This window comes from Cherax quadricarinatus, chromosome 32 (genome assembly GCF_038502225.1).
Source record: "Cherax quadricarinatus isolate ZL_2023a chromosome 32, ASM3850222v1, whole genome shotgun sequence".
In the NCBI taxonomy this organism is placed as follows: domain Eukaryota; kingdom Metazoa; phylum Arthropoda; class Malacostraca; order Decapoda; family Parastacidae; genus Cherax; species Cherax quadricarinatus.
The window spans coordinates 35,142,762-35,170,261 of record NC_091323.1 but is presented as its reverse complement, the minus strand read 5'-3'; the positions used below and the strand labels follow the sequence as shown (position 1 = coordinate 35,170,261).

At 40.3% G+C, this 27,500-nt stretch overlaps 2 protein-coding genes across 4 annotated transcripts in view; one reads left to right on the top strand and one right to left on the bottom strand.

Annotated features, from left to right (window-relative positions):
- Myo81F (Myosin 81F) overlaps window positions 1-11,535 on the bottom strand; it is a 243,317-nt gene extending 231,782 nt beyond the window's left edge. For both annotated transcript variants that reach the window (XM_070090678.1, XM_070090679.1), the window contains exon 1: window positions 11,402-11,535. In XM_070090678.1, the coding sequence (XP_069946779.1) occupies window positions 11,402-11,426 (25 nt within the window). In that variant the 5' untranslated portion in view covers window positions 11,427-11,535. The remainder of the gene's footprint in view (window positions 1-11,401) is intronic.
- A 10,943-nt stretch (window positions 11,536-22,478) lies between these two features.
- The window catches only part of LOC128690219 (m-AAA protease-interacting protein 1, mitochondrial), a 25,311-nt gene continuing 20,289 nt past the window's right edge, over window positions 22,479-27,500 (top strand). Inside the window, exons 1-2 of one of the 2 annotated variants that reach the window (XM_053778787.2) lie at window positions 22,479-22,661; window positions 23,790-23,942. In XM_053778787.2, the coding sequence (XP_053634762.1) occupies window positions 23,815-23,942 (128 nt within the window). In that variant the 5' untranslated portion in view covers window positions 22,479-22,661; window positions 23,790-23,814. Of the gene's footprint in view, window positions 23,124-23,789; window positions 23,943-27,500 lie in introns of both variants that reach the window. The other variant, XM_053778786.2, reaches the window with a different exon arrangement.

The window sequence follows — 27,500 nt, the reverse complement described above, 5'->3', positions numbered from 1 at the left end:
ACCAGCAGACAGGTGTGTTCAAAGCACCAGCAGTGACAGGTGTGTTCAAAGCACCAGCAGTGACAGGTGTGTTCAAAGCACCAGCAGTGACAGGTGTGTTCAAAGCACCAGCAGTGACAGGTGTGTTCAAAGCACCAGCAGTGACAGGTGTGTTCAAAGCACCAGCAGTGACAGGTGTAAGTAAGTTTATTCAGGTATACACAAATACAGTTACATAGAATTATCATACATAGCAGCATATGTGTAGAGAACCTGGGATAACCCAAGAAAGTCAGAGTGACTTATTTCCATTGGGGTCCTTTTACCTTATTATTATAATATAAAGGTTATAATATTTTCTTATTATTCTACAATGAAGATAACATCTTATTATCATACTAAAAAGACTATCTACTACACGAGGGTCATTAAGACTATCTACAATACGAGGGTCATTACTAGGAATAAGGTAAAATTTACACGTATGTTAGCTAAAAAATTGAAAATCATTCCCCTGCCTTTCTGTAGCTACATTCATCAGACACCTTTTGGCACTCTTCTTGAACTGGCTCATGCTATGACTGGCTCTGGCAAGTGTAGGCAGTCTGTTCCATTCCTTTATTGCTGTACAATAAAAGGTGTTTGAAGCCTGGCCACTGACTGTAGGTACTACAAAGTTGTGTTCTCTCCCCCTAGTACTATGATTTCTTTGGTTCCCAACCTTGACAAAATTAACAGCAAGATATTCTGGACACTGTTTGTGAGCAATTTTATAAACATGATTTAGCTTCAGTTGTTTTACTCTGTCTTCAACATTCATCATATCCAACTGCTGTAATTCATCCTGGCCTACATGTTCTCTTGGTCCCAGCCCCAGGATGAATCTAACGATTTTGTTCTGGGTGATTTGCAGTCTATCTTTCAGTTTTTTTTTGTCAAGGCAGAGTACCAAGAAGAGCAAGCGTAATCCATATGGCATTGTATAAGGGCTAGACATAGGGTCCTGCGAGCCTCAGTAGGTAGACACTGTGCTTGTCTATACAGGAACTTCAGTCTGGTGTTCAAAGCACCAGCAGTGACACTTGTGTTCAAAGCACCAGCAGTGACAGGTGTGTTCAAAGTACCAGCAGTGACAGGTGTGTTCAAAGTACCAGCAGTGACAGGTGTGTTCAAAGCACCAGCAGTGACATTTGTGTTCAAAGTACCAGCAGTGACAGGTGTGTTCAAAGTACCATCAGTTACACGTTATATACACACACACTACTAACTTCAAACTCTTAACTTCCACAGTTCTTCTCTGTATTGGACTGAGGAAGTCACTGGCGGCCGAAACATTGCCACAATATACAATTGTCTCATCAACTTGTCGGTTTTCCACAGCCATTTATATCAGATAGTTGGATGGCTGGTTAATGAGGTTTGAAGTCTATCTACTTCACGAAGGTTATGAAGGCTACATGTCACCTGTAAACCACCACCACTGGCAGTTTACTTTCATCCCTAAAATAGGGTACGAATTCAATTTTTAGTGTATATACACTGAAATACACCACAATGTGTGTATATTGTAAGTGGGGGATGAACACAGTTCTCTACAGCAACTTTCCTTAGCACCAATAGATAACTCGATATTTTTCCTGATATCACACTACCACTGTACTAGCCAACATTAGGATATAGTCATATTATTAATGTTATACAATACAGATAAGATGAAAAATAAGATATTTGGAGAACACTCGAGTATCTTTACTGAGGGAATATGTAACTAAATGGTTATAACTGACCATAATTTTTAAAGGAGTGGACAGGTAAGCCAGTGGAAGGCCTCGATCAGATGACCTAAAGCTCCAACGGCGGGTCATCATCTAAGACCCACGTCAGGAAATACTTGTCCAGTTTCCTGACGAACCTTACCTAACCTGAGGGAATATTTCACCTACACAGGAAGCTCCACTAGGTGAATACAACACTAAAGAGTACAAACAGTTTTGAGGTGATCAGTGAATCACTCTTGGTAGCAGGTGGTCCAGCAGCTTGTGATGTCAGTTATGATGCAGGAAATTGGAATAACAGTATTATACGCTGTCTGATACGAGGCTTGGTCACAGACCGGGCCGAGGGGGCGATGACCCCCGAAACCTTCTCCAGGTATACTCAAGGTTGGTTAGGTCAGGTTTGTCGGGAAATAGGACAAGTTTGACACAGCTTTGTAAGCTACCAAGATCCTGAGAATAAAATATGTAAAAAAAAAACAGTAAATATACTAATAATCAATTATAATACTGGTTTAATATCGATGCTGAACTATGATACATCAAATGTGTCTGATCTATCACGCTATTAATGTAAACAATTTGCATAAATCAATAAGCATGCATGCTGCATACATAAACAAAACTATTTCTATATAGTTAAAAGTGATTGATGACAGATGGTTAGGTCTATTTCAGATTCTTGTTAGTTCCTAATAAAGTTAATACAAAGTGACAGTTAATCATAATTAGAGTTAAGGTGCCTTTTTTAACTAGGTTAACCGGCATTTTTTAACTAGGTTAACCGGCATTTCCTTCATAACTAGCAGTTGCATAAACTTCGTCCATAACCAATGCTTGCAAAAAAATATGTTCATTGCATTTTTGTTTTGTTGCTTTGTGAGTACGTTAAACTAGCATGGTCAGAGGGGCTGGAAGCAAATCCAGGAGGCGAGCTGGGAAACAATACATTACTATATCCTTGGTGTACATTGTAGCCTCGCTACTCTACCATCAGAGACGGCGAGCTCTCTCTCTGCAGCCTCGCTACTCTACCATCAGACGCGGCGAGCTCTCTCTCTGCAGCCTCGCTACTCTACCATCAGAGACGGCGAACTCTCTCTCTGCAGCCTCGCTACTCTACCATCAGAGACGGCGAGCTCTCTTACTCCTACATAAAACTTGCATTTTTCCTAGCCTTGGCTTCGTTTGATGTTTCTTTTTCTCTTTCGCTACAGTAAGTCAGGCTAAAAATGCCTTTTTCGCTAGCCAGGTGTTCATTGTGGCTGCCGGAGTCTACAGATCACTAACCTGAGGGACTACAACAAGGAACAGTGAGGTAAAAATAATTCACGCAATTCTTTTTTTGGTTTAAAGATTTTTATTTGCATATTCATGATGCCCCGAGATGAACGTCCCCGACAATCATTTATCTGACCAAGCTTATTGTAACACCTGCTACTAGGCTGGGGACTGATTACCTCGCCTTCCACTGTCTTCTGTATATATTTCTAAAGTCTTCAGATTGTGTCATGTAGATAAATTAGACACATGGAGTCGACGTAATTAGCCCATCAAACTGATGAGCTAATTACATCGACTCCAGGCTGAGGGACTGATTACCTCAAACTCCAGATATTCATTCTTCTTCTTTGTACTGAACTGATGAAGCCACTGTGTAGCGAAAAGTTTCCACAATAAAGATGACCAAGTGATGCAGATATGTCTAATTCATCAACTTGTCGGTTCTCTGAACCATTTAACTACATTTATATCCATGTAATTACTGAAAAAAAACCACTGGATGGCAAAACGTCTTCAAAGACTGAACGCTGTAGTGTTCAGTCTTATGGGTTCATTGGCCTATGCTAGGCAGGTCCAACTTACGCTCAACCACACCCACTCATGTATCCATCAAACATTTATTTCAAGCTACCCGTAGTTCTGGCCTCCAATGACACTATCCCGTACTTTATTCGTTTACAGCATCTATGTATTTATTCATATGTTCATTTATTCTATTCGTCTACAACTCCTTTCTAAATCTAATTTTGTTCAACTTGAATCCATTGCTGTTAGTCCTGTCGGAATTAAGTACTTTCAGAAGGCTATTTATATCCCCGCTATTCCTGCTTACCATTTGTACACTTCATTTATATCTCCTCTAAATCTACGTCTTTCCAGAGAGTGCAAATTCAGTGCCTTCAGCCTATCTTCATAGAAAAGGTTTCTGATATATGGGATCAACTTCGTCATCCTACTTTATGTATTTTCCAGCGCATTTATGTCCATTTTGTAATAGGGAAATCAGAACTGTGCAGCGTAATCTAAATGAAGCGTTACCAAGGGCATATAAATTTGAAGTATAACCCCAGGAGTACAGAAACTCAAAACCGATATATAAGAGGTATGGCTAATGTTCTTAGTAAATGCTTGAGTTTAAAGATAAAGAGTTTTCGAAGTAGAACCTGTACCCGGAGTTTTATATATATATATATATATATATATATATATATATATATATATATATATATATATATATATATATATATATATATATATATATATTTGTGCCCCAAAGAACGATGGATTCAAGATGAGATATATAACATATGGCTTGTCGAGTGTTTTATTCAGTGAAAGTTCCAGGAGATGTGCCAAGAATGAAGAAGTGAACACAGCAGAGTCATTAAATTGAAAAATTCTGATGTACTGTAAAAAAAGATAAAGGTATAACAGGTAGAGGTTAGATGAAAACTTTGCTAAGCATCACAGTTGATGGAAAAAGAGGCAGAGCTCCTCAAGAGAGACGCCTTGACGCTGGTGAGGGGCTTTTGATCCAGGGAACTGGACCTGACCTCCCCTTCCTTGGATCGACACCGACTGCTTTCCATTTCCCCAGGCGCTGTAAAGACCCCCGACGAGTTTGGGGCTCCCCCACGAATATAATAACAGAAGCAGAAGCCGAACCATTGACAACGTAGAAATACATCAGAGGAAGCTCAAAAAGAATTTTCCGGAGAGTATGTGGAAAGACTGAGGATGCGAGTCTGGAGTGTAGACACTTGTACCATAGCCTATCAGAGGTTGTGGAAATACCCAGAGCTATGCTTCAGTCTTTGACCTCTAGTGGAGGTTGACAAATGCACAAAAGATCACCAGTTAAGTAATATGACACCCATGCTGATATTAAAGCTAATACGACAGATTAAAGATTCTGAGACATTATTAGACGTGTGCAACATTCTTATTTAGTACTTTGGACCGAATAATTACTAGGTGTGGCATTTCCTGTTTTAAGCTTTCTTTGTCCACTCAGCTGTCTTAATTACTAAGCAATGGTTATGCTGTTGTCTCCAGGAAAAAGTTTATGCAAAGAATTATCCAAGATCCTTTGTTAATAGAAAAAACGCGTGGCTAAAACTTGTTTTACAGCTAAAAATTACCTATACAAGCTTTCTCAAGTCAACCTAAACACCATGTATAATGCTGTACTGTATATTATTGCTTTATCGTTGGATAACATCCCTAGGTGTTCACTGATTTCCATGAATTTAACAATGATTGACAGCTGAGTTGGTGCTACTGAACATCCTAGAGCCTTCATGAGTCTTCCACCCATGCCAATGATGGGCTTATGACGCTGCTAATGTAACGAGGTAACAATTTTATGTATTTCTGAAGATAAGGAAAAATTACTTCAGTTACTTGGCCATTAACCTATGGGCACGGCATTATTGAAAGCGTAGATTATCTAGCAGTGAACAGTGCTGAAGACACCAGATTATCTTAGCAGTGTATAGTGCTGAAGACACTAGATTATGCAGCAGTGTATTGTGCTGAAGACACCAGATTACGTAGCAATGTATAGTGCTGAAGACACCAGACTGTTTAGCAGTGTATAGTTCTGAAGACATCAGATTATCTAGCAGTGTTGAAGACACCAGATTATGTAGCAGTGAATAGTGCTGAAGATACCAGATTATCTAGTAAAGAATGGTGTTAATAAATAGTGCATTAAAGTTCCGGATCTCCAGGCTCGAATGAAAAAAATGTCGAATACTGGTGCCAATGCACCATCGTGCATGTCCTCTGGACAGGGGCTGAAGTGAGAAAACAATATATCTTTGAAATACAAGATAAAGTTGATTATCAAGACCACGCCAGACCTGGTCAAAAACTACCATCCTGGAGAAACAATTACATGATTAGCTGCAAATCTAAAACAAAGGCCATTACCACTAGCAACTGAGTTGGAGGCGCAGCTGTAGTGGTTGTGATAACCGGGCCATCGTGCCGGACATCCAGTACTGATACTCCACTTTACTCACCACCACCACGACAAGATTCACTCATTACTCAATATCCCCTCTTTAAAACACAGCAGCGTATTTTCTTCATTACTCAATTTCCCTTCTTTAAAGTACAACTGTGTAAAACAGGCAATATATTCCATCTGAATGCTGCTGCTGCTGGCAGGTGATTAATATGTCCGGTGCTTACAGACAACAATCTAGGGAAGCCCAGCTGGCTGCCGTGTGCTAGCAAGTTTGTCTATTGATTGATAAGCGACTGATCGCAGTTTTGTCTCACATGTCTCCTTTCTCAATGTAAACGGATACAATATCTGTGAAGACGTTTATTCTTGTTGAAAACGCCACTGAAGCAATGAAACTGAGTGCACAACTAGAACAAGATGCTTAGTCACTTCCTAGTTCGAATTAAACTGGGCTAACCCGTCCCTTCAAGATGTAGGATGTCGTGATGATGATCGGCTCTTGATCCAAGGAACTGCATCTACCTTCCCCTCCTCCGGATCAAACCTAATTACATCTCATATTATCCAGGGGTTATTCTTAGGAGTTTAGAGTTTCCCTATAATAATAATAATAATAATAATAATAATAATAATAATAATAATAATAATAATAGGCTACACCCTGCCTAATGAATAATATTAAGAAAAAGAATTGTAGGAGCAGGCTGTCCCCACCAACGGCACCATCTTCCCCACCGACGGCACCATCATCCTCACCATAAGACTCACATCAACTTGTAAAAGCTTTTCAACTCATCTCGTAGAAAGACTTTTGGGTGAGAAAAGTTAAGAGGATGATTACACACGACTGGTTTCAACGATGAAGTATGGTGATGGCATCAATCCCTCAGATCCCTTAGTGGAAGTGACTGTTTGGGGAAATGAGACCAATTTTACACTGATTAATCGATTAAAAACCAATCAGGAAGTCCGTCTGTTTTAAGCTTATGAAAATGTGTGGCTGAGGAAGATACTGTATATTGCAACTTGTATCAGTGTAGTTTAAAATTAAGGAATATTCAACCAGTTCAAAGGAACGTTATGTGGGGATCTCAGGGTCAACTAGCCGTACACTGAACACGTTAAAGCCAACAAATGTTCAGCTCTGGAGTGGAGTTAAAGGTATGTAATAGTTGACTTACATGGATCACTTCCTGGGAAAGAATAAGAGGAGACCACCGGAAATAAACCACACTGGCTATTTTGAGTTATCACAGGTTAATAATCTAAAGAAAACCTTGTACTCGCCTTAAAAACATAGACTAATGAAAAACAGATAAATATTAAGTTAACAATGTTTCCCAGTGAGATACGCAAGCATGAATATAAACACTTGCTTAGCTATAGCAAGAAACGAATGTTACCTGCTGCTTTGTACGGAACACAATGATATATTCACAGCAGACTGATGTTACCTGCTGCTTTATACTTAACACAATGATATATTCACAGCTTACTCTAATCTCAATTCTATAAGGATTATATTATACACGTAGGTTAGAGTGAAGCTGCCCTACAAAGGGAGAAGGGGAGGGTGCCCTCAAGTTGGGCACGAGCTAACAATGGGCTGACAACCGGTATAATAAGATACCCATAACGTCATGAAAAAGATACGCATGCAAACAGCTTATTTTAATAGGAAGAGTTCTTAGTGCAAAGAATTGGAGCTGTCTTCTTTTTCTTAATCATGCCTGATTATCCTACGATGATACTACTAATAATAATAATAGTGAGAGACAAGATACACTGCGGCCGTGAAGGTGACTGGATAGATATGACAATAACACTATTGTAAGTGACAGCGAAACAGACAAATGTTTTTTAACACTGACGTCTCTAAACATTTTATATATCTATGTACTCACCTATTTGTAGTTGCAGGAGTTGAGTCTCACCTCCTGGTCCAGCCTCTCCGCTGGTCGCTACAGACCTCCTCTGGCTGCGTGCGCCCTGTCATATCTATTCTTAAAACTATGGATCCCGCCTCTACCACCTCACCAAGTCGTTCCGCTTCCTGACCACTCTAAGGCTGAAGAAGTATTTCTTAACATCCATATGCTCTTGAGCTACCTAACGTCAACACTGGACATTAGTCAATGAAACAAAAATCATAGACGGTGTATTTAAACGTGAGTTATATGATTTGCAAAGGACCAGAATCATTTGGATATTAAATGCTTTTAACATGAAATTTATCATTATTATCTATCTCAATCTGCAACTATCGTTACCAATTTGATAGCTATCCATAATTCGTCCGAAGTCATAGGTTATAAAAAAAAAATTGGCAAAAGGGTAAATGTCCCCGCTATTTATACTGAAAAAGTGTTGCCACATTCTTAAGCCTATAGGCCGCTCAAACTTCACCACCTCGTGAGTTTAAGGACTTTGGAATCCATAATTTTTGAGATGCTCACAATCACCGGATATTTATGATATTAATGTGAAGCAGTAAACCCTTGTGGGTCAACGAAGGGGGTGTCAGAGGCTCGATCCACTATTCCCTAGGCGCTGTATGTCCCCCAATTAATATTAATAATTATACATGTACAGCCACTGATGAACACGAAGTTACAGTAGCTGGTGAAAATTGTTAATGCAGGTGCTGGATCAACCAGGCTGTGATAGATATATGGGTCTGCGGGCCACCAGTAGCAACAGCCTAGTTGACCAGGCTACCACCAGACGAGCCTAGCCCATGGCCGGGCTCCGGGAGTAGAAAAGCTCACGCAACTCATCAATGATATATGAAAGGTAGGAAATCAGCGAAAAACCTCGTGTCCCACCCTCACTTAAACATCTGAAACATGAAGAAAAAACGCCATGACTGGAATAATTCACAACTTGCCCACAAACTGTACGTAAATGTAACGTAGCCATTATTAGTAAATGTGGCTTATTTTCACCCTATTTGTTTTGGTTAAAGATGTGAGCTTAAAGGGCACGTAAGTGCCCCGGTTATCACTTAACAAATTTTTGAGGACAACTTATTATAGTGGAAAAAATGACCATGTTATTAGAAGACGGGGGGAACGTATGTGCCTCATGTGGAAGAACTATCACAACACTATATATAATAGTGGAAAGACACGGCAAAGAGGAAAAAATCAAATGGTTACAATCATAACCATAATTTTTAAAGGGGTGGATCGGGTAAGCCAGTGGAAGGCCTCGGTCAGATGACCAAAAGCTCCAGCTGTGGGTCATTATATGGCTAAGACCCGCGTCAGGAAACACTCCTGACAACCTTCACCTAACCTAGCCAAGAATATTTTATACATGGCTTCACCCACTCAGGTAATGAGTCCCCGGTGACTGAAGCCATCTAAAAATAAAGGTACTCTGCTATAAGTATCTTTCTCCTATGTTAGGTACAAGGACACACGTTTCGCTCTCCAGAAGCTCTGACAAAAACTCCTGGAGAGCGAAACGTTGCCATAATGAAATACCACATTAGTGCATGTGTTTTTACCTAACATATTGTCGATAATTCTACCCACAACAGTTGACTTAGAGCCACTATTAAACAATATTTAGACCCACTAACACGGGACTGCGTCCAAATCTACAAATTTTATTCTTGATTTTATACCAAAAAATACCACAGTGCTCCCTACAGGGGCAGGAGACCTGTTAGAGTGCACAAATACCCCACTGAATAGCAAAGATGCAATAAGTGTGTATATAACTCCATAAATAACGAAGGCTCGAGAGTTTTTAATATCCTACCGTCATATATAAGGGAAAATTACCACTAAACCCCTTATGTACATACCAGAATTTATTTTGCATTAATACCTCGGTTATTATTATTACATTCATGGGAAGCGCTAAATCTGTAGGGGTCTCAGAGCGCCTAAGGGGCGCTGAAAAGCATTCAAGACACGATTCAAGGAATTGGAGCACAGGTCTCAATTCCTCGGATCAAAAGCCCCCCTCACCAGCATCACGGAACCTCCCTTGAGAGGAATACCCAGGATAGATTAAAAAAAATGGATAAATGTGGGAGAAATTGTGGTAGGACTATTATCCAGTAGACCTATCCATTTTAAGTTTATTTAGGTACAGGTACACATAAATACAGTTACACAAACTATCATACACAGTAACATGCGTGAAAATTACCTACCAGGATAACCCAGAAAAAAGTCAGTGAGTTTTTCCACTGTGGTAGAGCAGCACCATACAAATGCCACACTGCCCACTAGTGAAGGAAAAGTTCCTTCAAGAATAACCATATATTAGGACAACGTTTCACTCTATAGAGCGAAACGTTGTTCTTATAAAAGCTTCTTCAACATGTCTTTTTCTCAGTTGTTGTGCTCCTCTAATTTTTCTCGAGTTTGGAGCTTTTACAATGTAAAGTCAATGTTATGCTCTTTCTTATGTTTTAAATCTGACAGAAGTGTTGTAAATACTAGCACCTTAAGAAAAACAATGAACTAAATAAGGTCTATTGATCCATGACAACTCCGATTATAGTCTCATTCTCACTCATGTATCTGTACTATATTTGTACCTTGAAGGAAATGCTTTATATTAAAAAGCATTTCCTTCAAGGGACGTGTCTTGATGCCGGTGAAGGGCTCTTGATTCGATTTATCGGAGCTGCCCTCTCTTTTTGTTTCCCTTGGATCAAATCTAATTGCCTCCCACTGAACACTTGTCAATACTGATCAATAACCTACATGTTGTTATTGATCAACTTGAGATACAGGATTTATACAAGATTTATACAGGATACAGGATTTATCCCTCATATCCATGCTATCCAGTGAAAAAGTCTATCAAGATCAATAACATTCGTGTCATTATTATAGTCATGGAGGAAGCGTTAAACCCGTACCATTCATTATTCATAGCATTAATGTAACAGGTTCTGGTAGTGTAGTAACAAAAGTCGGGTAATTGGAGGAAGGAAGGGTGTGTATCTAAGTCTTGATGCACCAACTACTCCCATATCATCTTGATAAACCCAGGTATTTCGGGATTATATATATCTACGTTGATATATAAATGGTACTCAGGCATAAGGGTGTCTTTAACAAGTTTTACCCTGGCATGATACACTGCTACTGTCTCGGTACTTGACAAAACAAGGGTGTATTGAGGCTTGGCTGCCTGTGTAGCTTTCGTAACCATCCTCTGAGATATACCACATTAACAGGTGTCATTTAGGCTAGGACACAGCCTAAAATGTTTCCCAGGATAAGATCCAAAGGGAAAATCGGGCTGGGTTAGGGAGGTCTCTTGTCCCCTCAAAAATCGATGAGGCTCTGAACCTTCCCTCCCTTACATTCCCTCTCCACCAACGTGAAGTTCCACCTAAATAAGAACAGGTTCCGCTTACCGTTGGCCCCGAAGATCCGCTCCATGGTAGAGATGTATGCAATCCTCGTCACTAGTTATTTCCCACTAACATGGTACAATACCATTCACTAGTAATGAGCGCCGCTAGCACCCACCCTCTCACACTGTCTGGCCATCACTGAACTTTGTTAGTGTAGCTCCAGCCTCAATGTTTGCTTCACGGGTGCCACCTACTCTTATCCTCCCACATTTCTCCTTCACCTTACGTATTATTTTACTCCTGAAATCTCAATATACTTGTGTGCGGCGTCCTTAATCAGTGGCAATAGTGATTATTTGCCTGATGGTGTGTGTGAGAGAGAGACAGGATGAGATGTGGGATGAGTTACCAGCTCTAACGTTCATGACCCCCGAGAATGGGTAGAAAGGTGACGTCAGAAACGTTAAGTACGTCGTCAAATTCTTATGATGCGTCATCGTAAATGTTGTAAGCTTTTTAAAGCTGATCTCTGAGTAAGCTCGTGAGGGTCTTCCTCTGTACCTAATGTTTGCCCAGCTCTTTATTTAACTATGCTGCATAAATATGTATCTTTGCAAGAGAAGTATCTTTTACGCTGGTGAAAGACTCTTGATGTGGGGGAACTGAAGCTACCTTTCCCTTGGATGAAACATAATTACCGTCCTTCCCACAGGTGCTATATGAGCCATACGGGTTGATTGCTTCTATGTAATCAACCCTCACGTCGACAAAGACATTTCACAGAAAGAACATCACTGAGGTCAAGGTGGATGCATCCTCAGAGACGTCTTCTATGGGATCCAGAATAATGTATCCCCCAGAGAAGACATCAAACACTACCAGAGTGGTGATCCACGTTCACCATGAAGCCTTGGAAACTAAACAATAAACTGTTTGTTGATATGCTGTGTCTCTGCGATCTGGTTATTGATTTGCCAAGTTGACCTGTGTCTTAAGAGAAAGATAATGTTACAGAGTGTCTGTTTGCACGTAATGGGTATCCCCTAAGAAATGTTGCCTTTACATGGTCACTTGGAGGTATCCTTTCCAGTGAAATTCCTGGACCTCGCTGCTTGAGAAAGCACATGACACTTCTGACGAGGAATTCGTTCAGACACCTAACTTGAGCCTCACTGTCTGTTTGAAAATTGCTACTTTTAGTAACCTGCTACCTACTCCACATATTTGCAACATCTGCAACATTGTTTTCCTATCAACCCTATTATATCCCTTTTCTAAATGCATAAATACGACAAACGATTCGTTATCCTTATCTAAGTATTCTTCACTTAAATGCTTCAGTATAAACATTTTATTTACACATCCCAACCCTTCTAAGTCCTCTTTATTCCTTTGCATTCTCACTTTTTGTCATGCTCCTGACTCTCAGTAATGCGGCACACTTATTATCCACAACACAGTTAACAAGTTATAATTCTTAATCGCTTTTATAATTATTCACTTCAACAGAGGATCCACTCCTTTGGTACCTTTCTTTCATGCATATATATTGAACAAACACACCAACCATTCTAAAATCGTATGCTCTCCTGCTATTTGCATCTGAATCTTAATCAAGTTTGTTCCAGCCGCTTTATCCTCTTTCATTATACCCATTGATACTCACTGCTTCACACACTTTCTCCACACTCACCTCTGGCAACTTTATTACTGCAACATCTTATCCCTCAGCTATCAAAACTCTGAAGCCCAGTCCCTGAACCCATTATGTACCTCTGTAATCTTTTGACTACCGCCCACAGGATGGGTATGGGCTGCATAATAAACATTAAACTAACTAAAACTCCCTACCTAATACAAGAAATCACGGCCTCCGAAAGGGAGGTCATGGAAGATCAACTCTGAACAGTTCCTCAAAGTATTTCCTCTATCTTTCCAGTACCTAAATCTTCTCATGTGACATCTCTCTTTTTCAGCTGACAACTCCATTTACTCTCCAGGCGTTCTCAGTTTCTATCTCCAAAGCTGTTTCTTATTTTCAGCAAAATTTACTAACAAAGACACACCCATTCGCCTTATTATTCTACCAAGTATACCTCTTCGCACCCATAACCACCCTAGTATAACCACAAACCTCTGTTGTGCACTCTAACTTGTTGCACCTCATTAAATGTAATCTCCCTAGTCCGCCTTTCTTCCATAAATTGTTTATATCGTCCATTAGCTGCCATCTTCTTTAGTTCATTCACTGTCACTTCTATCTTACCCACTGACACCATTCGCTTTACATTCCATATGCCTCGTTCTATTTCTGTAGCTACCACTAAAGACTGATCTGACATATCAGTCACTCTAAAAATATGCACATTCCGAAGTTTATCCATCAATCTGCACTTCGTCAAACCTTGCATACTGTTTAAACTCTTTTTCTTAAAATAGGCATTATCTCTTACTAAGCCTCTTTACATACATAATTCAATTACAGGCTCCCCATTATCACTTACCCCTGACACACCAATCTTACCTACTGTGCCCTCTACAACAGTCTGTCCCATTTCATCATTTAGGTCACAGAGGTCACTCTCGTATTTGGATCAAAAACTTCCCTAAACAATCGCCAAACCCAGGAAAGCCCAATGCCAAACTATTTTCCTATTTGTTGTGAATGTTTAACATGTTTTGAGAAGACATTTCTAAACAACCTTCATTTAAAAATTTTTGTTCATAAATGTAAAACTTTTTTTTTTTGCAAACAATACTTCAGAATACAGCAGTACTGTACATTATAGTAATACAAGACATGGGATCATATCTCAGAAAAATATCGAACATTGTATGAAATGTAAACTGAACAAAATAACATTGTATAAGAAAATTCCTTAAGTGGATTTGCCTTTTAGCTCTGATAAGAAGTAAATCAGGCGCCCCGTGAGAGCATATGCCAACTATCAGGTGTATCCAGATCCTATTGATTTACCATCTGTGTTGCTTATGGCCATGATTTTCATAGTGTGGAGCCATAGTCTCATCAATGGTGATATTGCTCGTCATCAAATATTTGACTTCTTACCAAATAATTTATTTAGGTCAAAGTAAGGCCTTAGTTTTCCAAATTTCTCAGTAACATTTAGTTCATGATTTGTTTTGTAAAGCTACAGGAAGCTGAATTATTTATGAATCGAGCAGAGATTCAAAGCACTGGATGTGTGTATCCAGTGTTTCACTGCAGTCTGGTGTCTGTGACACTACTACTGACACTGAACGACTGACAGAGTCATTGTTGGCCCTCCAGTTTCTTACTTTTTTATAACTCGCACTCACCTCACACATTGAGTGTCCGTGGTTCAGTCCCCGGCATGGGTGGATATGTTGGGCATGTTTCCTTACACTTACTGTCCCTGTTCACTTAGCAATAAGTAGGTACCGGGATGTCAGTCGACTGGTGTGGGTGGCAACCTGGGGGATAAGAGTGAAGGTTCCCAGTATAAATAAGACAGTCCTCGATGACGCACTGACTTCGGGTTATCCTGGATGACTAACACTCCAGGTTAAAAATCCAACCAAATCTTATCTTATCTTATCTTACCCTTTTGTAAGTGATCCACATGATCACTTAGTAAGTGCTTCATCTTCTCCGTTTACAAGCATTTCATATTCTGTCAGCAGTTAGTCTGACGTGAGGTAACTCAGATTTCCTTTCTTTTCCTCGTCAGAGTCTTCAGCAGTTTTCTGGCCATCCGCTGGTAAGAATCGAATGATTTCTTGTATATGACCACCTCTTATAATATTTTGCTCGTCTACCATCATCGGAGGCTTCAAGTATAAAAGTAACCTCATGGAGAGTCAAACTGGAATAAATAAACAATAATATGCAACCAGCAGGAGAAGAGCTGCCACCACGACGGTATTCCTAACATCACCTGGAGGTGACAGGCTTTCATTTTATTATTAAAAACATATTACCTCATATTGCTTGGGTATTTGCAAGAAGCATTTTATTCCTCATTTATATCATAACACTATACACAAAGCAACTTACTTCCTTACTCACAGTTTTGTGGGAAGCCGAAGTTCCTGGGGGAACTCAAAGAATATCAAAAAGCTGTGCACCACATGCACTGGGATGCAGTGAGGAAAGTAAACAAAGATTAGATTTTGCCACCGAAGTGGCTAGTTTATTACACCCCATCTCCATCCTGTGGACGGTAGCGCAAGAGCATATGGATACACCAAAGGCCCAGGAACTAGGCCCAAAAGGGGTTAACAGGTGTACATATGGGTTCATATCTACATATCTACAGTTCACTTATCTGTTACAAGCAAATTTAGGAAATTTGCTTAGTGTATCTGGTATATCTTGACATGTCACATAGGTTATTATACTGTCTGTCTCTGTATTCCTCAATAAGTGGATAACTAAGCACATAGTGTTCAAGACAGTGACCATATGCCAGATCACATAATTTGCATTTAGTTTGATCATCATCTGTGTGTCTCCCAAACTGCCAGAAGTACTTGTAACCAAGCCTAAGCCTGGTCACTACAACATCAGTCGGTACTTGTAACCAAGCCTAAGCCTGGCCACTACAACATCAGTCAGTACTTGTAACCAAGCCTAAGCCTGGCCACTACAACATCAGTCAGTACTTGTAACCAAGCCTAAGCCTGGCCACTACAACATCAGTCAGTACTTGTAACCAAGCCTAAGCCTGGCCACTACAACATCAGTCAGTACTTGTAACCAAGCCTAAGCAAGGCCACTACAACATCAGTCAGTACTTGTAACCAAGCCTAAGCCAGGCCATTACAACATTAGTCAGTCTATTCACATTGCAAGTTGCTCCATATACATACTTATCTACGTTCATGTTATTGTGGGTTATAGATCTACTCAGGCTTCTAACTGCATTACTATAACAATCATTTTCATTATTTACTTCTCTCCTAATATTATTCCTAATGCTAGACACAGATATACCAAAGTTATATTCTACATTCTCCTTCTGGGTACTCTTCTTGGCTAACATATCAACTTTATCATGAAGGAGTAATCCAATGTGTGATGGGATCCATAGCAATTGTACATTAATTCCTTTGTCCCTGATTTTTGAGTATCTGTACCTGGCTTCTCCAATGAGCATGTTGTTGGAGTCATTATATGAGTCAAAAGCCTTCAATGATGACATAGAATCAGTAATGATGATAGAGTCAAGCTCAGTGTCATAAGTTAGCTTTAGCGCCATTAGGATTACTAACAATTCAGTAAACAAAGGAGTTTCCCAAACTCCAAAAATAGAAAACGGAGACGTTACACAACAGAGAAAACAAGATGTAAAGGTTAAATAATAAAACTGAAATGTTAGAGCAATTGAAAAGATGTCACCTGTAGGAGACATTGGACTGTGTGTACTCACCGAGTTGTGTGTGTGGGGGTTGATACTTATCTTTTAGTCCCGCCTCTTATTTTGATCGGCATCACTGATCTCCGGCCTTTTGGGCCTTATATCTCCTCTTGAAGTTGAATATTGAGGATCGCTTCCACCACTGCCTCATACAAGCCATTCCATTTTCAGTCACCCTGTGACTTAAGAAATGCCCACCTGTGTCCCCTGGATCCGGGTCTTCCTAATTCATCTGTCCCTATCTACCCTATCAATTTTACTTAAGATTTTGTGCACACTAATAATGTCCTCCCTTGTCCTTCTCTAAGTTCGTCAAGCTTAGCAGAGTAACAATAAAGCTTGAGACAACTGAATGAGAGAGAGAGAGAGAGATAGAGATAGATAGATAGAAAGATTGATAGATAGATAGATAGATAGATAGATAGATAGATAGATAGATAGATAGAGAGAGAGAGAGAGAGAGAGAGAGAGAGAGAGAGAGAGAGAGAGAGAGTAACGAGTGTAGTTCCGCAAGGCTCAATGTTAGAACCACTACTATTCCTAGTATACGTGAATGACCTACTAGATGGGATTGATTCCACGTGTCACTGTTTGCTGATGATGTAAAATTAATGAGAAGAATAAGAACAAGGAAGGACACTGATAAATTCCAGACAAACATCAGAAGACTGTAGATGTGGTGAAACAAGTGGCTTCTTGAGTTCACCCCAAACAAAGGGCAGACCAGGCACAGAGTGAAGCATGGGTGGAGAAAAGATGTGAATATCAGAGAGTGAAAAGGACTTGAGTGAATATAATAAAACCTAGCATATCACCAGAATTACACGAAAATCGTATAACGGCAACGTCATATGCAAGAGTAACAAACCTCAGAATATCACTCAGGAACTGGAATAAAAATCGTTCAGAGCCTTATATATGACATGTTAGGCAAATCATTGACTACACGGTCCTAGCATGAGGCCCACATCTGGTATACTCCTGCATTGGTAGAAGACTCACTCTCGTTCTTCTGCACTATGGCGAAGAAACAGTAGAGTATACATTATACCATGTGGAGGATGTGATAAGAAGTATGTGGGGTAGCACTGCCAGATTTTGAGAAATTAGCAAACACAGAAACGCCTACAGATAAGAGGATTGCAATAATGCCTGAGTACAGCACAGGGACGAATATGGCCACCTTGTGAAGTTCAATGAGGCCCGACTAGTAATTTGTGAAAACCTTCAAGAGAGGCTATTGCTGGAATCTGCCTTAATCATTACAATAACACAGTTCCACAAAGTTCTGCACCATGGTTCAGAAGCATAAGAGCAATTATTCGACCAAAGCAGGGGTGTACGTGGGAGAGACTGTCATGTCTTTAGAAATTTGAGCTTGCAAACACTGAAACATCTGCAAAAGAGATGAGTGCATTAGCACCTATGTGTACAGCACAGGGACAAATGTGGTCAATCGATGAAGTTTAGTGAGGCCCGACTACCCACTAGCGAAAATGAGCAACAAAGAATTAAGGCTGAAGTCACTCCTGGAGGTTACCAGGAGGTTATTCCGGGGATCAACGCCCCCGCGGCTAGGTCCATGACCAGGCCTCCCGATGAATCAGGGCCTGATCAACTAAGCTGTTACTGCTGGCCGCACGCAGTCCAACGTACGAGCCACAGCCCGGCTGATCCGGCACTGACTTTAGGTATCTGTCCAGCACTCTCTTGAAGGCAGCCAGGGGTTTATTGGCAATTCCCCTAATGCTTGATGGGAGGCTGTTGAACAGTCTTGGGCCCCAGACACTTATGGTGTTTTCCCTTAGTGTACCAATGGCGCCCCTACTTTTTATTGGGGGCATTTTGCATCGCCTGCCCAGTCTTTTACTTTCGTAGGGAGTGATTTCTGTGTGCAGATTTGGGACCATTCCTTCCAAGATTTTCTAAGCGTAGATTATGATATATCTCTCCCTCCTGCGTTCCAACGAGTACAAGCCAAGTGCTTCCAAGCGTTCCCAGTAGTTAAGGTGCTTGACAGAACTTATACGTGCAGTAAAGGATCTCTGTACACTCTCTAGATCTGCGATTTCACCTGCTTTGAATGGAGATGTTAATGTACAGCAGTATTCCAGCCTAGAGAGAATAAGTGATTTGAAAAGGATCATCAATGGCTTGGCATCTCTCGTTTTGAACGTTCTCATTATCCATCCTATCATTTTCTTTGCACGTGCGATCGTGGCACTGTTGTGATCCTTGAAAGTGAGATCCTCAGACATTACTACTCCCAGGTCCCTTACAATATTTTTCTGCTCTATTGTATGGCCGGAGTCAGTAGTATACTCTGTTCTAGTTATTATCTCCTCCAGTTTTCCATAACGGAGTAGTTGGAATTTGTCCTCATTGAACATCATATTGTTTACCGTTGCCCACTGGAAAACTTTGTTTATATCTTCTTGGAGGTTAACCGCGTCCTCAGCAGATGACAGCCTCATGCAGATCCTAGTATCATCCGCAAAGGATGATACGGTGCTGTGATGTATATCTCATAAATGTCCTGAACTGTTCATAAGTGTCGTTATTCTTAGGTAAATAGAGGTGGGCAGCTGACCTAAGTGGAAACTTTTAGCTCCTGTTTATATTTAGTTAGTTAGTTTAATATGTTTATTATGCACCCCATACCCATCCTGTGGGCGGTAGTCAAAAGATTAGAGGTACATAATTGGTCCAGGGACTGGACTCCAAAGTTTTGATAGCTGAGCAAGTTACAGAGGTAATGAATTCACAATTTACAAAGGTAATGAACTCACAAATTACAAAGGTAATGAACTCCGGGTAGGTCTAGTCACAATCATGACAAGTTACAAAGGTATTTACAGATTACAGAGGTACGTAATGGATCCAGGTATTTGCCAATGTAAATCTTATTTCTCTTTCATTGCCCAGCGTGTAGTGTACAGTGACCCTCCCGCGCCTCCCATAACCCATCACCCTAGGATTCCCCCACCAAACTACCTGGGCCTCCACCATTTAACTCCCCCGCCTAACCCACCCAAATCCCAGCGACACCCCAACTGTAGAGGGCACTTTTCCCCTCCCAGGGGGAGGGGAAAAGTACCACCTCCCATGCCCACGATGTCAGTAATGTCACAAGATGTGCCGGGTTCCCAGGAACTTCCAGGACAAAGCCAACGCCATGAAATTCGTCCACGAGGCAACTGTCAGGTGTGCCACAGGGAGTGTGCACTTAATCCCTCAAATCTCAACATCCGTTCACACAATGGATATCTAAGCTCCCAGAGAGCTCCAAGTGGGAACAACCAACAGCCCCTCCCAACAGACAGTTCACAACTACCGCGACTTCACCTCTACATAGAACCTAAAATCTGCAGTCAAATTAACGTCCCACAGGACGTTGACACATCCGCACAGCAGCTCTCCCTCAAGCTGCTAGCAAATTCGCTGACCTCTTGAAGTCAATGATGCCCCTGCAAACAACAAATCTTGGCACAACCTACTGCTATTTGACAATGGCTGCCTGACTGTCCCACCAAAGAGGAACAAGTCACTAGCAACATCTGTTATAGGGCAATAAATGCATTCCCTAGAGCTGATTATTAAGTTCTGACATGTATGTTCATTATCTTCTATTTTTCATTGTTGTTCAGTGATTATTCATAATTTTACTAGTCATTCTGTAATTCCTTTGGTGTGTTCCTGCAATTCCAACAGACTGATAATTGATTTTCAGAGTGAAATCTGTTATAATATAGTATTCTTCATATTTTTTTTGTCATAATTCCTGTATTCTGCTTATTTTATCTTTATCATCCAGTATTCAGTAATTTTTTTTGTCATTTTATATAATTTCTTATCTGCCACGTCTGATTTTTATATTAATGTAATATTATTGATAAGGGGGATTACCAATAGACCCCTGGCTGTCTTCAAGACGGCACTGGACAGGCACCTAAAGTCAGTACCTGACCAACCGGACTGTGGTTCGTACGTCAGCTTGCGTGCGGCCAGCAGTAGCAGCCTGATTGATCAGACCCTGATCCACCATGAGACCTGGTCTCAGACCGGGCCGCGGGGGCGTTGACCCCCGGAACCCTCTCCAGGTAAGGTACCAAAAGAACCCCAATGGAAATAAGTCACTTTTTTGGGTTATCTTAAGTTCTCTACACACATATGCTGTTATGCATGATAATATATGTAATTGTATTTGTGTATAACTGAATAAACTTTAGCCTGGTGGCTAAAGCTCTCGCTTCACACACGGAGGGCCCGGGTTCGATTCCCGGCGAATGGAAACATTTCGACACGCTTCCTTACACCTGTTGTCCTGTTCACCTAGCAGCAAATAGGTACCTGGGTGTTAGTCGACTGGTGTGGGTCGCATCCTGGGGTACAAGATTGAGGACCCCAATGGAAATAAGTCAGGCAGTCCTCGATGACGCACTGACTTTCTTGGGTTATCCTGTGTGGCTAACCCTCCGGGGTTAAAAATCCGAACGAAATCTTATCTTACTTCTTCCCCGTACATCGGAGAGCAGGGCTCGATACGGTGTAAGCTGTCAGTAGCCGTATAATCCCCCAACAAGAGGAACTGGTAAAGCGTCAGTTTTGGTGGCCCTGAAGAACGAACAACAACATCAGCAATAACTGGAAAGAAACTTCTGAGCCGGCCTTTATCGAGTATGGACGGGGAATCAGTGGCAAATTTCCACTGCTTTCTATAAAACGCTTGTTCTCATCTTACTTTGTCCACAGGGCATTTTACAGGAGGGACGTCTTACATCGACTCAATTTAAGTCAGTTCCATTTTCCTGACCACGGGTGGGGTAGAACCCGCGACCAGAGAGTCTCAAAACTCCAGACCGTCGCGTTAGCCACTGGTCCAGTGGCTAACGCGACGGTCTGGAGTTTTGAGACTCTGATCGCGGGTTCTATCCCCGCCCGTGGTATGATTTGTTTGCAATCGTGTCATTACGATTTCGTGAGCCATTTTCCTGCTCAGTGGATATTTTTTTTAACGGTTTTATTCGTAAGCCGGTAGTTAAACTCAGGTGAGGGGTTTAGGTGTCCTGCTCTGCTGGGGTTTGGTGGGATGGTCAACCTGGTCTGTTTGGGAATTTGTTTTGGTTTTTATTGAAAAAGGGACTCATTTTTACTTTTCTTTCATTGCCCAATTTCGGGCAATATCTCTTCTTCGTCTTCTTATTGCTTTTGGGATTATAAGAGCTACTTGCAGCTTAAGCCATATCGAGTAAGTAAGTAAGTTTATTCAGGTATACACAAATACAGTTACATAGAATTATCATACATAGCAGCATATGTGTAGAGAACCTGGGATAACCCAAAAAAGTCAGACAGAGTGACTTATTTCCATTGGGGTCCTTTTACCTTATTATAATATAAAGGTTATAATATTTTCTTATTATTCTACAATGAAGATAACATCTGCTTCTTGGTGTAAGTAGAATATTACCCAAAGCTGTGCAATGAAAGAAAAGGGAACAGGAATCCCTTTGTAAATAAAAACATAAACCAAAAGTTCCCCAACAGACCAAGTTGACCTCCTCGTCAATCCCTAGCAGAGATGGACACCCATGCCCTCACGTAAGTTCAACTACCGGCTTCTCACCAAAACCGTTAAAAAATATAGCCGCAAAGCAGGAAAATGGAACTTACTAAAACTGAGCCTATAAACGATGCCCCTCCTATAAAGTGCCCAGCGTACAAACTAAGATGAAAACAAGCGTCCCAGAGACAACGGGGAAAACATGTCACTAATGTGCAGGCAAGAGCAAGATGTCCACACTCGGCGAAAGATGGCACGGTAGTCCATCTCTTCCCTATACACCGGGAAGAAGGGTTCAATACGGCGTAAGCCGTCAGTGATTCTTAGAAACCCAACTGAAGGAAGAAGGGAATTGGTAATATTTCAATGTATTTCTGTGAGTTATGTAAATTCATAACTTATAACACGTATACCAAAGAAGAAAGCATAACTCATATTGAGAGACGTGTGTTCAGAATTGAAGGCCATTCTCTAATTCATTCTGCAAATCACAAGTGACAAGGAATGTGAAGTTGAAAACTGTACTTTAATACACAAGTAGTAACGGAGGACATGTCCCAAGAGAACTTAAGGACAGTGGAACACCACAGTAGGCCTACTATCCCATGCTAGACAGGTCCATCTCACACACATGTAGCTGTCCAGCCTATATTTCAAGCTACCCAAAGTTTTCCTCACTGACGCTACAATTCTATTGCTACACTAATACTTCTTTTCGACCCTTGATGCTGGAGAGGGGCTCTTGATCTGGGAAATTGGATCTGTGCTCCAGATCCCTGAATCGAGCCTGAATACTTTCCATCACTCCCTCCCACAGGTGCTGTATAATCCCTACGGGTTTTGATTATAATAGTAATAATAATAATAATCTATATCTTTTCGAAACCATGCTGTATGGCCCTTGTGGTTTAGTGCTTCTTTTTTATAATAATAATAATTTTCGAAACCAAAGTTTTTCCAACTTAAAGTCATTGCTGGAAGTCTTGTCTTAGTGCTAATTTTTGTAGAATTATTTCTAGGGAAGAAGAAATGTTTTGTTGTAAAGTACCTTCACTGTGTTATTTATATCTCCTTTATTTATTTATTCCTGCAAAATAATCACAGACACGCGAACTTAAGAATGCAAGACAAGACACGGGGTGGAAATCTTTACCTTGAGTACTTTCACACTTTCTCAGTGCATCATCAGGAGCTTTGCAATCTTGCAAAGATAGCAACAGGAGAAATGAGGGGAAGTTTTCTCAGAGGATAGTAGTGTGAGTGACTCCACCAGTGTCTCTCTGAGAGAGAGACGTTGGCAGAGGATAGTAGCGTGACTCTGCCAGTCATGCTACTATCCTCTGAGAAAACTTCCCGTCATTTTTCTTGTTGCTACTTTTGCAACATTGCACAGCTCCTGAGGATGCACTGAGAAGTGTGAAAGTACTTGAGGTAAAGGTATCCCCTCCTCCCCATTTACAAAAAAAGTAATTTTTATTTCCAGAATTGGTAGCAAAAACAGCATCAAAATGTTAGGCATTTTAAGACCTATTGGCAGGTCGAATCATCAATGTACTCTGCAGTTTCTCTCGTGGCTGTCATCCAGAGGTGGTGGAGGGGCAAGGAGTTTGTCACCACATTTTATTCCTCCTCCAAGGTATCTTGAGTATTCTCCTTACACTTTCAACTAATAAAAGTGAATATGTACTAGCTTACAATGGTTGTGTAGTCAGGGTTAGTTTACTCACTATGACTAAGGGGGTGGACATTCATTTTAAAAACAAATCTGTAGTTTAAAACTAGAATTGGTAATTTTTTTTTAAATTTATCAATTCTCATAAAATATAACTGAAGAAAAGGCTTTGCTATATAATTAATGTGACCAGAGATTTAGAGAGGTTGCATTAAAAACAGATAAAAGTAATTGTCTTATCTAAAATATATTGGCAGCCTTTCTTGATGAATGGGCCATTTAAATGTCCCACACAAACTTTGTGAATATCATTTGACAGTATAGTATCATACTTTGAATTTAATCATCTTGATTTATGTGCATTAATTGCAGGACTTTTCAGGTCTTTCAATTTAAAAGTGAATACAGTAAGTAATTCAGTATAAATAATAATTACTGCATCTCCATGTGGAAGTGGAAAAGAATTCTTGCACCGCAAGCCATGCATGTCATAAAAGGCAACTAAAATGCCAGGAGCAAGGGGGTAGTAACCCCTTCGTTTTTATAAATTACTGTACTAAATTTATAAAGAACAACTTTCTTTTTCCTTTTTAAATTTAGGGTGACTTAAAAAAGAAAAATTTTCGTTTTTTTCTTTTTAAGTCACCTGCCTTGATGGGATGTGGCCAGTGTGTTGAAAGAAAAAGAATTGTTACTGCACTGTATAACAATTATTTTATTGGAAATATAACTATGATTGCTTTTAAAATCCTTTTTCCTAGCATATATATATATATATATATATATATATATATATATATATATATATATATATATATATATATATATATATATATATATATATATATATATATTTTTTTTCAACAAGTCAGTCGTCTCCCACCGAGGCAGGGTGACCCAAAAAAAAGAAAGAAAATCCCCAAAAAGAAAATACTTTCATCATCATTCAACACTTTCACCACACTCACACATTATCACTGCTTTTGCAGAGGTGCTCAGAATATAACAGTTTAGAAGCATATACGTATAGAGATACACAACATATCCCTCCAAACTGCCAATATCCCAAACCCCTCCTTTAAAGTGCAGGCATTGTACTTCCCATTTCCAGGACTCAAGTCCGACTATATGAAAATAACCGGTTTCCCTGAATCCCTTCACTAAATATTACCCTGCTCACACTCCAACAGATCGTCAGGTCCCAAGTATCATTCGTCTCCATTCACTCCTATCTAACATGCTCATGCACGCTTGCTGGAAGTCCAAGCCCCTCACCCACAAAACCTCCTTTACCCCCTCTTTCCAACCCTTTCGAGGACGACCCCTACCCCTCTTTCCTTCCCCTATAGATTTTTATGCTTTCCATGTCATTCTACTTTGATCCATTCTCTCTAAATGACCAAACCACCTCAACAACCCCTCTTCTGCCCTCTGACTAATGCTTTTATTAACTCCACACCTTCTCCTAATTTCCACACTCCGAATTTTCTGCATAATATTTACACCACACATTGCCCTTAGACAGGACATCTCCACTGCCTCCAACCGTCTCCTCGCTGCTGCATTTACCACCCAAGCTTCACATCTATATAAGAGTGTTGGTACTACTATACTTTCATACATTCCCTTCTTTGCCTCCATAGATAACGTTTTTTGACTCCACATATACCTCAACGCACCACTCACCTTTTTTCCCTCATCAATTCTATGATTAACCTCATCCTTCATAAATCCATCCGCCGACACGTCAACTCCCAAGTATCTGAAAACATTCACTTCTTCCATACTCCTCCTCCCCAATTTGATATCCAATTTTTCTTTATCTAAATCATTTGATACCCTCATCACCTTACTCTTTTCTATGTTCACTTTCAACTTTCTACCTTTACACACATTCCCAAACTCATCCACTAACCTTTGCAATTTTTCTTTAGAATCTCCCATAAGCACAGTATCATCAGCAAAAAAGTAACTGTGTTAATTCCCATTTTGAATTTGATTCCCCAAAATTTAATCCCACCCCTCTCCCGAACACCCCAGCATTTACTTCTTTTACAACCCCATCTATAAATATATTAAACAACCATGGTGACATTACACATCCCTGTCTAAGACCTATTTTTACCGGGAAGTATTTTCCCTCTCTTCTACACACCCTAACCTGAGCCTCACTATCCTCATAAAAACTCTTTACAGCATTTAGTAACTTACCACCTATTCCATATACTTGCAACATCTGCCACATTGCTCCCCTATCCACTCTATCATATGCCTTTTCTAAATCCATAAATGCAATAAAAACTTCCCTACCTTTATCTAAATACTGTTCACATATATGCTTCAATGTAAACACTTGATCTACACATCCCCTACCCACTCTGAAACCTCCTTGCTCGTCCGCAATCCTACATTCTGTCTTACCTCTAATTCTTTCAATTATAACCCTACCATACACCTTTCCCTTTATATAAAGGGATTATACATGCTCTCTGCCAATCCCTTGGTACCTTCCCCTCTTTCATACATTTATTAAACAAAAGTACCAACCACTCCAACACTATATCCCCCCCTGCTTTTAACATTTCTGTCATGATCCCATCAGTTCCAGCTGCTTTACCCCCTTTCATTCTACGTAATGCCTCACGTACCTCCCCCACACTTACATTCTGCTCTTCTTCACTCCTAAAAGATGGTATACCTCCCTGACCAGTGCATGAAATTACCACCTCCCTTTCTTCCTCAACATTTAAAAGTTCCTCAAAATATTCTCGCCATCTACCTAATACCTCCCTTTCCCCATCTACTAACTCCCCTACTCTGTTTTTAACTGACAAATCCATACTTTCCCTAGGCTTTCTTAACTTGTTTAACTCACTCCAAAATTTTTTCTTATTTTCATTAAAATTTCTTGACAGTGCCTCTCCCACTCTTTCATCTGCTCTCCTTTTGCACTCTCACCACTCTCTTCACCTTTCTTTTACTCTCCATATACTCTGCTCTTCTTATAACACTTCTGCTTTGTAAAAACCTCTCGTAAGCTACCTTTTTCTCTTTTATCACACCCTTTACTTCATCATTCCACCAATCACTCCTCTTTCCTCCTGCCCCCACCCTCCTATAACCACAAACTTCTGCCCCACATTCTAATACTGCATTTTTAAAACTATTCCAACCCTCTTCAACCTCCCCACTACTCATCTTTGCACTAGCCCACCTTTCTGCCAATAGTCGCTTATATCTCGCCCGAACTTCCTCCTCCCTTAGTTTATACACTTTCACCTCCCTCTTACTTGTTGTTGCCACCTTCCTCTTTTCCCATCTACCTCTTACTCTAACTGTAGCTACAACTAAATAATGATCTGATATATCAGTTGCCCCTCTATAAACATGTACATCCTGGAGCCTACCCATCAACCTTTTATCCACCAATACATAATCTAACAAACTACTTTCATTACGTGCTACATCATACCTTGTATATTTATTTATCCTCTTTTTCATAAAATATGTATTACTTATTAC